Genomic DNA, 13,107 nt, shown 5'->3' on the forward strand with positions numbered 1-13,107 from the left:
ATCACACTGCCACGTGTGTACCTATGCAACAATCTTGCATGTTCTTCACATGTACCCCAAAACCTAAAATGCAATAAAATAAATAAATGGGGAAAAAAAATGGAGCTATCTAGCAAAAAAAAAAAAAAAAAAAATACGTTAGGAATGAGCTAACTCCTAACATGTCCACTAGGGTGCGTGATGCCACCGCTGGAACCACCTGTTAAGAATGACTTTGCAGTCTTACTATGTGTGTCTTCTTTGTAAAACCCAAAAAATGAGATCTAAGTTTAAGTAAGTAGATAAAAGAAAAATAATTGTTACCAATTCTGCCCTCAGCCCTCTATCCCCTCAGCACTGACCCAAAAGTCCAAACACTCAGAGGTCCTGGCCTGCTTCTTCACATTGCTGTGAAGGCTTACACAGGTCACAGTGTTAATGGATGTTTTCGGACCATGGATGGGCTTTTCACTTCTCCATGTTTACCATCCGGTATAGAGGAGGACCACTGAATTCACTATGAGAGATCGTCATCATCTTCACCAAGAGAGCATGAGCTTTTGAGTAAGATAAAACTGAATTTCCATTCCCAACCCACCACATTCTAGTCCTTTGATTCATTTCATTGATTTCAGGTTTATAACCTTAATTCTGGGAATAGAAATAGACACCTCAGGTGCTATCTGGAAACTGAGTTGAGGGAGCAGTTTTCTCCTCTCCTCAGGTATGGGAATATCCATGTCCATAATTTTAAATTGCAGATTCTCAGTTTTTGGTGGCGGTAGGGGTTTAAGGATGGAGGGATTTCTCTAGGCCATTTGGAGTCAGCCTGTGTCAGAGAACTAGTCTAGCAACAAAACCTACAAAGCATCTGACCCTTCTATTATACACTGTACAGTAGTTGTAAATTGTATTTTTTATTACATTTCCCTCACATAATCTGGTAATCTTCAGTAAAATCTCATTAAAAGTCACGGCCTAGACTCTGGTGGTGCTGTAGGAAATTAGGGAAGGGGGTGGGCACATTATGGGGTAAGAAGGTAGAAAAAAGGAGAGCAGGATTCCCTTTTGAGTCCACAGTGGTGGTATCCTTATTTACCACTTGGATACCACTGTGCCCAGGGGAGCAGCAACTTCATGAGGGTCAGCGCCTGCAGAGGCAGTGATACTGTGGCTTGCTGAGAAGTCAGAGAAGACGAAAACTTTCTGGAAAACAGGTAAACAAAAGGCCTACTTTTAGCAAATACACTGCAATTGTATGATTTATTACAAGAGCAGTCCCTCTGACTTGATGGCTCATCCCCAGCCTCAGTGCTTGGTAAAAAAAAAGTCTGTGTGGAAATTAGGAGACAAAAACAAACACAAAACAGGCCGATTCCACCCCTGCACTAGGTCTTGGTGAGTAGAGCTTGGTCTAGATTTCAGACCCAAGTTTTCTGCTATGCTTTCTGTACTTGTGCAAGGTAGAAGCAGCAAAAATTCCACCATGGCTCTCTGAGCATTAGCCTAAAACATTCTAAGAAATAGTGAGATGCCTGTATGGCGTATGCTTAACAATAAAAAGGTCATGGATTATTTGGAAATATTCTGGTGGATGAGGCACACTGTGCTATCCTTGTTTGAATTATATATATTTATATTTGTACATAGAAAGACTGGAAATTACATTTATATATATAAACGGTTATTTGTGTAAAAGGCTCATGTGTGCTTTTTTACGTTTAATTTTTTTTTAATTTTTAATTTTTTGTGGGTACACAGTAGGTGTATATGGGGTATTTTGATACAGGCATACAATGTATAATAATCACATAAGGGTAAAAGGTGCATCCATCACTGCAAGCATTTATCCTTTGTGTTACACGCAATCCAATTATACTTCTAGTTATTTTTTTAAAGTAAAATTAAATTATTCACCATAGTCACCCTGTTGTGCTGTCAAATAATAGATTTTATTCATTTTTGATTATGGAGTTTTCAAAATTTTCTGAAATTACGATGAATTAATTTTGTAATAATTAGAAAAAAAAATTCAGTGCTTTTTTAAATGAAGGTAAATAGTAGAATGAACATTCCCACTGGAAACCTAATCTTACATCCACCACTAGCGTTTAAAGTTTTCTGGTCATGTGTGACATACTGATGGGGCTAAAGTCCTTTGGCATGTAGAACTGGGGGCTTTGTAAGGAAAAATTCACACTAAGGGAAAAGCAGTCTGCAAACAAGTTTGGCTCAAGAACGAAAGCTAGGTTTTTGGAGAGGAGGAATGAGTCCTTCTGGGCTGTGGGTCTGTCTTCTGACCAGCCTTCTGCACTTAAGTCTAGGGAGAGAGGGGGGCCTATAAATAAACTCTGAAGCATACTTTTTTCAATTTTTATTATGGAAAATTTCAAACATATACAAAAGTATAGAGAATAGTATAATGAACTCTCAAACATCCATCACACAGCTTCAGCAATTACCAATTCACGGCCAACCTTGTTTCATCTATGCACTCAAGTACCCCACTCTCAGATTGTTTTGAAGCAAATACCAGTAGCGTATCATTTCACCTGTACATTTTTCAGTACACTTCTTTAAAAGATAAGAACATCTTTTTAAACAACGTAATCACAGTACCATATCACAATTTAAAAAACAATAAACCAAGAAGTTACATTTTTATTTCAAATTATATAACAATTGGGGACTCAATACTTGTATTATTTCACTGGTATCATGAGGAAGAGTGTAACACTAAAATGGAGTCCAAGCTTTTATCGATGTAATAGCCTTATAATGTGAAAGAAAAAACATCAAACATACTACCATATTAGAGCCATTTTGGGTCATTTGTAAGGAGCTGGAAGAGACTGCTGATATCACATATCCCATGGCAAAACTCTGCAAGATTTCCTCTAAACATCTTTGTTATTTTCTTAAAGTTGTTCTCCTGGAGGCAGCTGATCCAAGTCCTCTTTTTTAAAAAATCCTTAATTTTGTGTTCCCCTCTTACATCAGCCTCTTTCCTAAATGCCTTTTCCAAGTGACAACGATTTTGCCCTCTTGCCCTCTCTCAGCCCTCTGCATTCTCATATGCAGGAACTAGGTAGGATGAGGAGCTAGCTGTGTGCACTGGAAAAGGTATGAAAACTACAGCCAAACGGATCAGTGAGAGAGGCAAAAGAAACCTAGACAACTAAATGGCATAATTAACTTTGGAAAATTCCTATGATATAGCCTGCTAGCTCTGGCATCAAATAATACAGCATGTTAAATCTGTAAAATGAGGATGTTTTCCTCAAAGAGATGTTAAGATGACATGTAAGAAGTGGTTAGGGCAGGCATTACAAAAAAAATGTTTTATATATCATTTTAAAATCTATTTTTATAAAAACTCACAACATTATCTTGCATCCACTGTATTTATTTTTACAATTACCTTTATAGCAAGTGATAGTTTTTGAATAAAATTTTAAGCAAATAATCAACAGTACAAAAACACTAGAGTTGTTACACGAAGGACTGATTCTACAAAACGTTACCCTAAGGTGATGGCATAATCTTAAAACTGTGCAGCTACTGTGTGGTATGACATAGAAATAGGAATAATAATTCTTGTCCTCAAACATCTTACAACTGCCTTAAAATATTTCTGAAACACCTGATACACAAAAGCCACACACATGGTGCCTAGGTAGCATATACTCTACTAGCACCAGATTGGAAGGGGAATGTTTTGCCACACGGTGATTACAAAATATTAATTGAATCAAAGAACCTTAAGTGATGCCAACCATATTTCAAGTAGTGTCTCAGATGCAGGATTTGCAAAGAGTACGGAAAAATAGTCTTCGCTCTCAAAGACATCATAGTCTAATAAAGAAGGCAGACACATCAAAAAAGCACAACAAAAGGCTATAGGTGCTGAATTAAGAGTCTGTTCACATAGAATAGTACAACAACCAGAGCAAGAGTCAGCGGTATAGACAGGGAAGGAGTGTCCCAAGATGTAGGAAGAAACCAGATGAGCTGTCTTCTTCGGAACACAGAAGTGCTCACCTGAACTTGACAATTCCATTCATCACTGGGTTCACATCAATATTAGTTTCAGCACAATTCTGAACATCTTTGCTGTTCATCTAGAAAAACAAACCAACATACAATTAGCAGGCTTATGTTAATAATTCCTCCAACTGACAAATCTATCAGGGTTTATTATGTACATCAACCACTTTGCATCAAGCACTTCACTTCCACAGAATTATCTAATGCAGATGCAATGAGTCTGGGACTACGGGCAGGCACCACCACACCTGGCTAATTTTTGTAGTTTTAATTCATTAATAATTAGAAGTAGAGACGAGGTTTCACCATATTGGCCAGGCTGGTATCCAACTCTTGACCTCAAGCGATCCCCCTTGCCTTGGCCTCCCAAAGTGCTGGGATTACAGGCGTGAGTTATAAAAGTGTTACGTTTTAGCACAGTCAGCACAGTGACTTCCACTTCTTATAAAACATATTTAAAATCTGCTAAATACCATTAGTATTAATAGCTTATCAAGAGACCACTACCTGGAAAATATTGATGAAAGTCTTTCTGAGAGTACCTGGTGGCTCCCCCACATTTTCTAAATGTAAACAAACTGGCATTCTTATACTAGCCTTCTCAAATTATTTTAGAATTTCTTCCCTTTAGTTTGTTTCTTTAAAGTGTAGTCAACAAATTTTATAAACACACACACACATTTCTTGAAAAAATTGTATATATTATAGACAGCACCAATTACATTTCCAGTATATGCATCTATATTAATCTGTTTTCCTCTTTATATATTCACAAGAATAAAACACTTGACCAGCTGAAAATGTAAGCTATTTATAAAACATGCAGAAAATAAATCTCTGATTCACGTCTGCAAACCTCAATTGTCTTTGTAGAGTACTCTTTTTCCTTTCTTTATCAAGGGAAGGCTGTAACATTTGGTGTACATTTTCCTGCTATCACAAAAGAAAATATGTACAAGTGAACTCTAATACTCTTAGAAGGAAAAAAATCTCAACTGTACATCAATTTTTGGAGCACTGAGGTGGTAGAAATTTTCTATATACCACCTCTGTTCTCAAGAAATGTGGTGCGGCCAGGTGCAGTAGCTCAGGCCTGTAATCCCAGCACTTTGGGAGGCCGAGGTGGGCGGATCATGAGGTCAAGAGATCAAGACCATCCTGGCCAACATGGTGAAACCCCATCTCTACTAAAAATACAAAAATTAGCTGGATGTGGTGGCATGCGCCTGTACTCCCAGCTACTTGGGAGGCTGAGGCAGGAGAACTGCTTGAACCCGGGAGGTGGAGGTTGCAGTGAGCCAAGATCACACCACTGTACTCCAGCCTGGCGCCTGGCGACAGAGTGAGACTCTGTCTCAAAAAAATTAAAAAAAAAAAAAAGAGAGAAAAGGAATGTGGTGCTACTGTTCCAAAAACAAATCTTGTAACACATTTAAGTATGGGTAAACAAAATACAAATCTCAGTTTCTCAAAACATTTTCTGCACTAATGCTTTCTGAAGAGGAAAAAAGAATCTCCTTGGTGCTCTTAACTATTTTGATGAGGCTAAGTTCCAGAGAAAATTTTTTCAAAGACTGCTTAATTTAAATTGACAATAAGTCTTGAAAAGTAGCATTACATATTCTAAGTGTTTCTGGAACAAAAAAAAAGAAAAAGAAAAACCACAACATATTTATAAGCTAACAATTTTTAAGAGTGGGTTACTATGAATACTGTACATTATTTTTTACTTTGTCAGATACATAAGAACCAAATAAGATGATGCATAATTACTTCTAATGATAGCAAGTACAAGTTAAGTCTCCAAAGTATTCGTGACAGTGTTTCATGTGGAATAAATTTTACTACAAAAATACCCAGAAAATACAATCCAGTATATCTCCTAGGTCAATATTAATGTAGAATTAAGAACCTTCTGAAATAACTAGGTTATTGGGGAAAATTTTAAGATCTATTTGAGACTGAATAATAAAAGACAATTTGTCTGGAATTTAAAATGCGTGTTTCAGGGTGATGAAATAATCTGTACAACAAATAACCACGACACAAGTTTACCTATGGAACAAACCTGCACTTGTACCTCAGGAATTAAAAGTTAAAAAGTATTTTTTTTAAATATGAAGTTCAAATATATATATCACTTTGTTACAAGAAAAATAGAAAAATACTCCATATTTGATCAAACCATGTAATTCAGATAATAAAACTGTTATAAGTTTTAAAAAGCCACTCTTTCTTAGTTTACTCTTTCCTTTGATAGCATTAGTGCAGAAAATGTTTTGAGAAACTGAGATTTGTACTTTGTTTACCTATACTTCAATGTGTTATAAGATTTGTTTTCGAAACAGTGGCACCACATTTTAGAAAGTGCAATGGCACCCACTGTTTAGCAGGATAAAAACTATTAATTATTTGTGAAATTACAATGCACTCCAAATAGAGAAAAATATTTCAGTGTTCTGAAGGGTAAAATACAAAAAGCACACAAGGGGGCAGCAAAAAAAAAAAAAAAAAAAAGTAGAGAGTTTCAAAACGAACTATTCTATGGTATTAAAAAGATAGGAGAGCAAAATGATGAGTAGGAGGTTCTTGGATTACAGGCAATGTTAATTTCTTGTTGTAGATGCTGGTCACCTGCACCCAGAATAGGCTGTCCTGTGAGACAAAACAATTACTGTCTATCATTAAGAGAAATTGTTTCAGGTATCCTAATAGTTTGACAACTATGTACCAGCTGAACATCACTAGAGGTAACTCAGTTGGGATCTCATCTCCATAAAAGATTCCATTCCTTTGGTTACTAGGAGTCAGGGAAGTTCAAGCAGAATGTCACCATATTCAAAAACGGGAGGAAGACCACTTTCTTTCAAAAACGAACTTAAATTGAGAGAACCATGGTTCTTCTATGGTATCCAGGAAGGGGCAATGGGAGTTGGAAGTTGAGCATGGGAAATCAAATTCTGTGAGTACAGTTTTTGTGGTAAGATGTGTTTAGCTAGCAGATCCCCAACAGCATCAATTCAATAAGGTTAATCTACATGGGAAAGAGCCATTTGAAGTCAGCAGTGAAAAATTACCACTCGTGAAAAATTTTTGAAAACCAAATGGTCTACATAGAAATAGAAAAAAAATTCTGAAAGGGGCAAATGAGATCCCATTTCTGAAGCTAACGTGACTGTCGAGTGCAGAAAGGGCACAAGAGGTAGAATTCCCTAATTTTTTAACAAATTCAAAACTGATCTTTTAAACCAACTCCCACCACGGAAGGGCTCCCCGACAACAAGGGCGAACGCTGCAAAGGAGAAAACAACTCAAGGGGAAAAAATACTAAAAGATGCCCACACAACCAAGCTGGTAAGACTTTAAAGGCCTCCACTACCAAACAAACCACAAGACTGGTATGAAGATGCGCACGCAGGCTCACCCGTGAATCTGTGTGAAATGTAAAAGAACCAAAAACATCACAAGGCGCAAAGGCAGACACACACACTCCCCCACACCCCTTGCCCCCCCACGCCCCCCAAAAGCAGGGTGAGCAGTTAAGGCACCTAAAACCCCAAGCAGCCACACACACCCCCCAAAAGCAGGGTGAGCAGTTCAGGCACCTAAAACCCCAAGCGGCTTAGGCTTCCCGAAACATTTTACAGCGTAACCAAGAAGCGATTTTGAAAGCATCTGAAAAACGTGCGAACTGTCTGAAAACAGGGCCTGGCAACGGAGACAGTTTGCAAGCGTGATTCAGAGGGTCTGCCAAGGAAACAAAAGAAGCCTCCCTCCTCCCGGTGAGACCGCACATGGCACGAGAGGTGCTCCGGGCGGGATGCGTTTTAAGCGAGGCGGACAAACAGAAGTCTGCGCGGGCGCGAGTGGTACATACTAGGGATCGCTGTCTGGCGAGGACGGGGCCATGGAGTTTCCATTGGTTGGGGAGCCGCCCAGCTTCAGTTTCTCCAGATATTCGGCGTGCACGGGCTTGTGGCACTGGAGAACCTTGATGGCATCTTCGACTTTGAACCACTCTCGCTTCCTGCCAATGTTAACCGAATCTTCCCAATCCTCCAGCAGCTCGGTGACAGTCAGTACATACACGTACGTTCTGTGCTTGCGATCCTGGTTCTGTTCGAAGACGCCCAGGAGCCGGCCTAACTTCCCCTTGACTCCTGCCTCTTCGTACACCTCTCGGACCGCCGCACCGCCCGGCTCCTCCTCGGGCTCCATGCCCCCGCCCGGCACGATCCAGCGGTCCGGGTACCGACTGCTACTCACTAACAGCACCTCGTCCTCGCGTTCGCTCCGGAAGCACAGGCACGCCGCCCGCTTCTTGAACCCCTCCGGGTCGTAGGTACGCGTCTGGTTGGGCTTGCACTTCATCCTCGAGGCTGCCTCTTCCAGCCGCTCGCTGCTGTGGGCTGCAGCCGAGGTGCCGGGAAGAGAAAGGGCAGAGGCGAGGGGCAGGGAGCGAGAGGCGCCTCAGTCTGCCCGCGAGCCGGGAGAGCTGAGGGAGAGATGAGGCTGGGCGGGGCGCGGGCGGAGGCGGGGGCGGCGAGGAGCGTCAGTCAGCCAGTTAGCCAGTAAGATGGGCGGCCCGCCGGACCCGGGCCCGCCGGAGTGGAGGAGGCGCCGCAGCCCGCGAGCCCGCGACTCTCCACTGAGCCCACCGGCGTCTCGGAGGAGCGTCTCCCTCCCTCTGCTGCCTGGCACGGGCTGAGCGAGGTGGGGCGCAATCGCGGCCGCGTCCGCGCTCCCGTTCACGTGCGCGTGCGCGCTGTTGAGGGCGAGGGGCGGGGGCGGGGGTCTCCTGGTTCCCGCAGCGCGCTATGCCTCGGGCCCACTGCGCAGGCGCCGCGCACCCCTGGGGCCGTGAACCTCCTTACCGCACAGCGAAATTCACCGCATTGTGCCTTTGGCCGACTGCTTCCACGTGTGCCTTTGACCCAAACGCGACTGTGGCGCGGCGGGACGTTTGTCCTCTTCCTCCCCACCGCGCTGCACGAAACCGACCATACAGTCGTTTTACACAGGACAGGGGCAAGGGCATCGTCATTATCATCCCCTCCCATGATGAACCATTCTGGCTTACTCGTGGGACCTGGGCCCGGGTGTTGTCAGTACCACCCACGGGATTCTAGGAAGAGTAGCCGTGCATCTTTGCTGAGTCACATGATGCAGTTTTATTTCTTCAACAGGTTCCCACCTTGCCGAGCATCTTGGCGCAGCCAGTAATTTAATGCTTTTCATAAACCCCTGTTCACAACCTGCCTGAACACTCTGTGCCTCAGTTTCCTCATTGGTACACTCCTCGCCTCCTTTTTGCAGACATTTCCACTTCGATGCACGTACACCTTAAGGACCAAAGCACCACCCATCTAGTAGTCCTGCATTAAAGCCCAAGACATCTCTCATTCTCCACAAACTCCACCCTTCGCTATCTTTCTCTTTGATAAGCACCACTTGGGGTTTGGGAAACCATGCAGGTGGAGATCCCCTCCTGTTTCACACTTTGATTTTTAAAACACTCCCTGCATGAGACTCTAGCAAGGCCACTTGCTGCTCTCTCACCTCTCTCTCTGGTCATACTGTCCTCTCGGCCAAGAAATGGTAACCCACCGCCAAAAATGTAACAACCTAGAGCTTTCCTTCTCCTTTTCATTTATTCTTGGTGTTTCCTCATCTCATAGTAGCCCTCTGAGTTCCCCTGACTTTGGTTGCACCTTGGTCTCTCTCTTATTGGCACTCTGTTGGCATCAGCCAGGGGGTATCATGAAAGCCCCCTTTGTCGATGAAGTAATTCCTTCACCTAGGGCAAATGGACTCAAATGGAAATGGAGAAACAATTGAGTTCACTTTCCCAGGATCTGCTCAACTCCACTTATAATGACAAATAAAAATGCTTCTGTTCCCAAGTGCAAGCAATATCTGCACTACCTAGACCGTAATATGACAAAACGCTGTGGGTTGTATATGAACAAAATCATAAAATACACACATAAAAAAAGCGACCTCGATAGAGACACTACTGCTCCTCACCATATTTTAAAGATGGATGGATGGAGCATTTGAAGGAATTCAAAACCTGGGATTAAAAACAAACCAAGAAAGTATACTTAACAGGCAATACTTCTCAGGGTTCTCAAATTCACAAACACACAAATGATATTAAACAACTAGGGAAAACTGCATTACAATCAGGAGCAAGACAAATCTGCCTACTGTCAAAAATATTGTTAAATATTGTCTTACAAGTTCTTTCTAGTGGAATGAGTTGTAAAGAGAAAAAAGTCATATATATTAGTAAAAACATAAAGTTGTCATTATTTGTAGATGATATGGATATCTCCTTGGGAAACAGCTAAGGAAAAAATGTAAATTAAATCCCTATAAATGGAAGAATAAAATATTATGATTTAAAATATCAAAAGCTTTCATGCATACCAGCAATATCATGTAGGAATTAAAATGGGAAATGATGACATCCAACTTGGCACTATCGACTGCCACAAAACAAATAAAATACCAAGGGGTCCTAAAAAATATGATTAGGACTTAGTAGTACAAAATGTTTGAACTTCTACTCAGAGCTTTAAAACATGATTTGAATAAATCACAACTCACTCTAGCAAAGCTAGTAGACTGGTGTGCTGTCTGGGGGTGGGGGGACCAATCCAGGCACCGGCCACAGGGCGGGGTTGCTTCACAACTGCCAGGTACTATCTCCTTTGTCTGACAAGAAAGAGGTGCCAGTTTCTAGTCTATTCCATCAGCGTCAGTTCTACGTCACACTGTGCCTGTGCAATAGGTCTCTTCCAAGGGGAGTATTTGTGGCAGGGAAGAAGAATAGGACATTATAACATGGAAAGAGGCACAGACTGAAACCCTACTGGAAAAGTCTGGATATGGACATCCACAACTTAAAACAGGCTTAATACAATAACAAGGGAATTTTTAAATTACTTTTTCCGCAAACTTTCACAGCTGACATAGTTTGGATATTTGTCCTCCCCCAAATCTCATGTTAAAGTGTAATCCCCAGTGGTCAAAGTGGGGCCTGGTGGGAGATGTTTGGATCCTGAGGGCGGATCCCTCATGGCTTCGTGCTGTCTGTCCGATAGCGAGTGCTCACGAGATATGGTCACTTAAAAGTGCGCGGCACCTTCCCCTGTCTTGCTCCTGCTTTCGCCATGTGATGCACCTGCCCACCCCCCTGCCTTCTGCCACCATTGTAAGCTTCCTGAGGCCACCCTTGAAGCTGAGCAGCTGTTGGCACCAAGCTTCCTGTGGAACCTGCAGAACTGTGAACCAATTAAACCTCTTTTTTTATAAATTGCCCAGTCTCAGGTATTTCTTTATAGCAATGCAAGGACAGCCTAATAACTTTATTATTCATCTATAATATTATCGTAATACGGCAAGAAAAGCTATGACTTATGTAACAAGAGTGAAAATCACTTTTAAGAGAACAGCAGTCCACTGTGTGGTTTTGCATATTTAAGTATTTCTCCAGTGATGAACAGCATAATTCAGGAATCACTGTAGTAATAGACCATCAGAGTGAAACTGCCGTTTGTTCATGGAAGCCTGTATGTCCTTCCACATTGTCATCGTCTCTGGGCTTGGCCATGCAATTTGTTGTGTCCAGTGGGACAATAGCAAACGTGAACAGAAGCCAGCAGAGAATTGAAAAGTGCTTGCACACTGGCTTGTCCCCTCTCATTTTGTGCTTAAAACTTTGTGACAGCAATGTGAAGAAGGCGGGGCTAGCTGGCTGATGAGATATCTATGGCGGATTCTTCCACTTCACTCCAGCTGACAGTGAACCCATTGCCCAACATATGGGTGAGGCCATCCTAGACCATTTGACCCGTAGCAGAACAGTGCACTAGCTGTAGATGCATAACTAAGCCTAGCCATGAACAGCAAATAAACCACTCAGATGATACCAGCTGAAATTACTAACCTGCAGAATTGTGAACAAAATAATTTACTGTTGTCTAAAGCATAAAATTTGGGGGCACTTTGTTATGCATTAAAAACTAGCAGCTCCAACCATTAACACCATTCATCAAAATCAACCAAAAACAATCAGGGAAAGAAAAGGTTGTTCATTGTAGAAATGTCATGTCTACTTAAAGATGCTGGCATTTCACTTTCCTTGGAGTTGGAAAGAAAGGGATGAGGTTAAGACATCTAACATTGTTGAATAAGGTCCCTGTGAGAGGCCGTGTGTTATGCCCTGCATCCTATTTAACTATTATCCCATTAACTCTTAGGGAGGGAGGCAGTTCATAAGTCCATTTTATAAAAGAGAAAATGAGGATTTAGAGTGGAGTTTGTATTTGAGTTTAAGGCTACATGTCTCCATAGCCTGCACTCACACAACAGCAACATGTCTTATAAGAAGGATTATTCTTATCCACAACTATGGTTTGTTGTGGCCTTCATTGATGACATTCAGCGTTGACCTCTTGGGTAGGGTATTCAGTAGCTAAGATTCACTGACTCCAGTGAAAGGTATTTTCCATCATGATCTTCTTCTGGACAATATGTGAAATGAGGATGTGAGTACCTTTCTCACTCCCAGCAAATAATAGTTGTGTCACTTCCAGATGTAACTTCATGATTTGAGGCTTTGATTTCCCTTGCAAGATAAAATGCAATGAAGTGATACAGAAACAGAGATATTCTATGCTGTCATCACACTAGGTTGTGATGTTGATTTATGGATGGTCTGCTTTCTTATATGAGCCTAATATTTTTGTACCAGCAAACCTGAAAAGTATCAAAATCCCCTTGAAAAGATTAACAGGCTGAGATGGGTTAATGTGAGCAAGCCAGAAAGTAGTGGAGCTGGGATCCACACCCTGGTCTGTCTGAGTCCAAAGGTAATCATCCTGCATTCACTATGGCACGTTTCCCTTATGTTAAGAGTTGCTGACATAGACAGTGCATGTCATTCCTTTTGGTATGGTCTTCCTCCTTTCCAGTTTTTTTGTTTTTGTTTTTTGTTTTTTTTCCGGCCTGGAAGATCCAGGCACCCAAGAGAATAGAGGTCCATGTAAATTTCCAGAATCCCTAGGATGAAAG

The 13,107-nt window shown here is 41.7% G+C and overlaps 1 protein-coding gene across 2 annotated transcripts; it reads right to left on the reverse strand.

Moving 5' to 3' along the window:
• Positions 1-2,338: 2,338 nt before the first annotated feature.
• NUDT11 (nudix hydrolase 11) lies at positions 2,339-8,751 on the reverse strand. Of its 2 annotated transcripts, XM_032271021.1 has the most exons (2): positions 7,904-8,751; positions 2,339-4,100 (listed from the first exon to the last, which is right to left on the reverse strand). In XM_032271021.1, coding segments are annotated over exons 1-2 (495 nt in total). In that variant the 5' UTR covers positions 8,398-8,751; the 3' UTR covers positions 2,339-4,099. The 2 variants fall into 2 exon arrangements, with proteins under 2 accessions (XP_032126912.1, XP_032126913.1); XM_032271022.1 differs by lacking the exon at positions 2,339-4,100 and having other exon boundaries at positions 7,903-8,751.
• Between the last annotated feature and the right edge of the window lie 4,356 nt (positions 8,752-13,107).

Source organism: Sapajus apella, unplaced genomic scaffold (assembly GCF_009761245.1).
Source record: "Sapajus apella isolate SASKATOON/1434 unplaced genomic scaffold, GSC_monkey_1.0 scaffold221, whole genome shotgun sequence".
NCBI classification, from domain to species: domain Eukaryota; kingdom Metazoa; phylum Chordata; class Mammalia; order Primates; family Cebidae; genus Sapajus; species Sapajus apella.

What these genes read in the sequence shown, in the direction of transcription:
- NUDT11 (XM_032271021.1), bottom strand. Translation starts at nt 8,397, where the DNA reads ATGAAGTGCAAGCCCAACCAGACGCGTACCTACGACCCGGAGGGGTTC.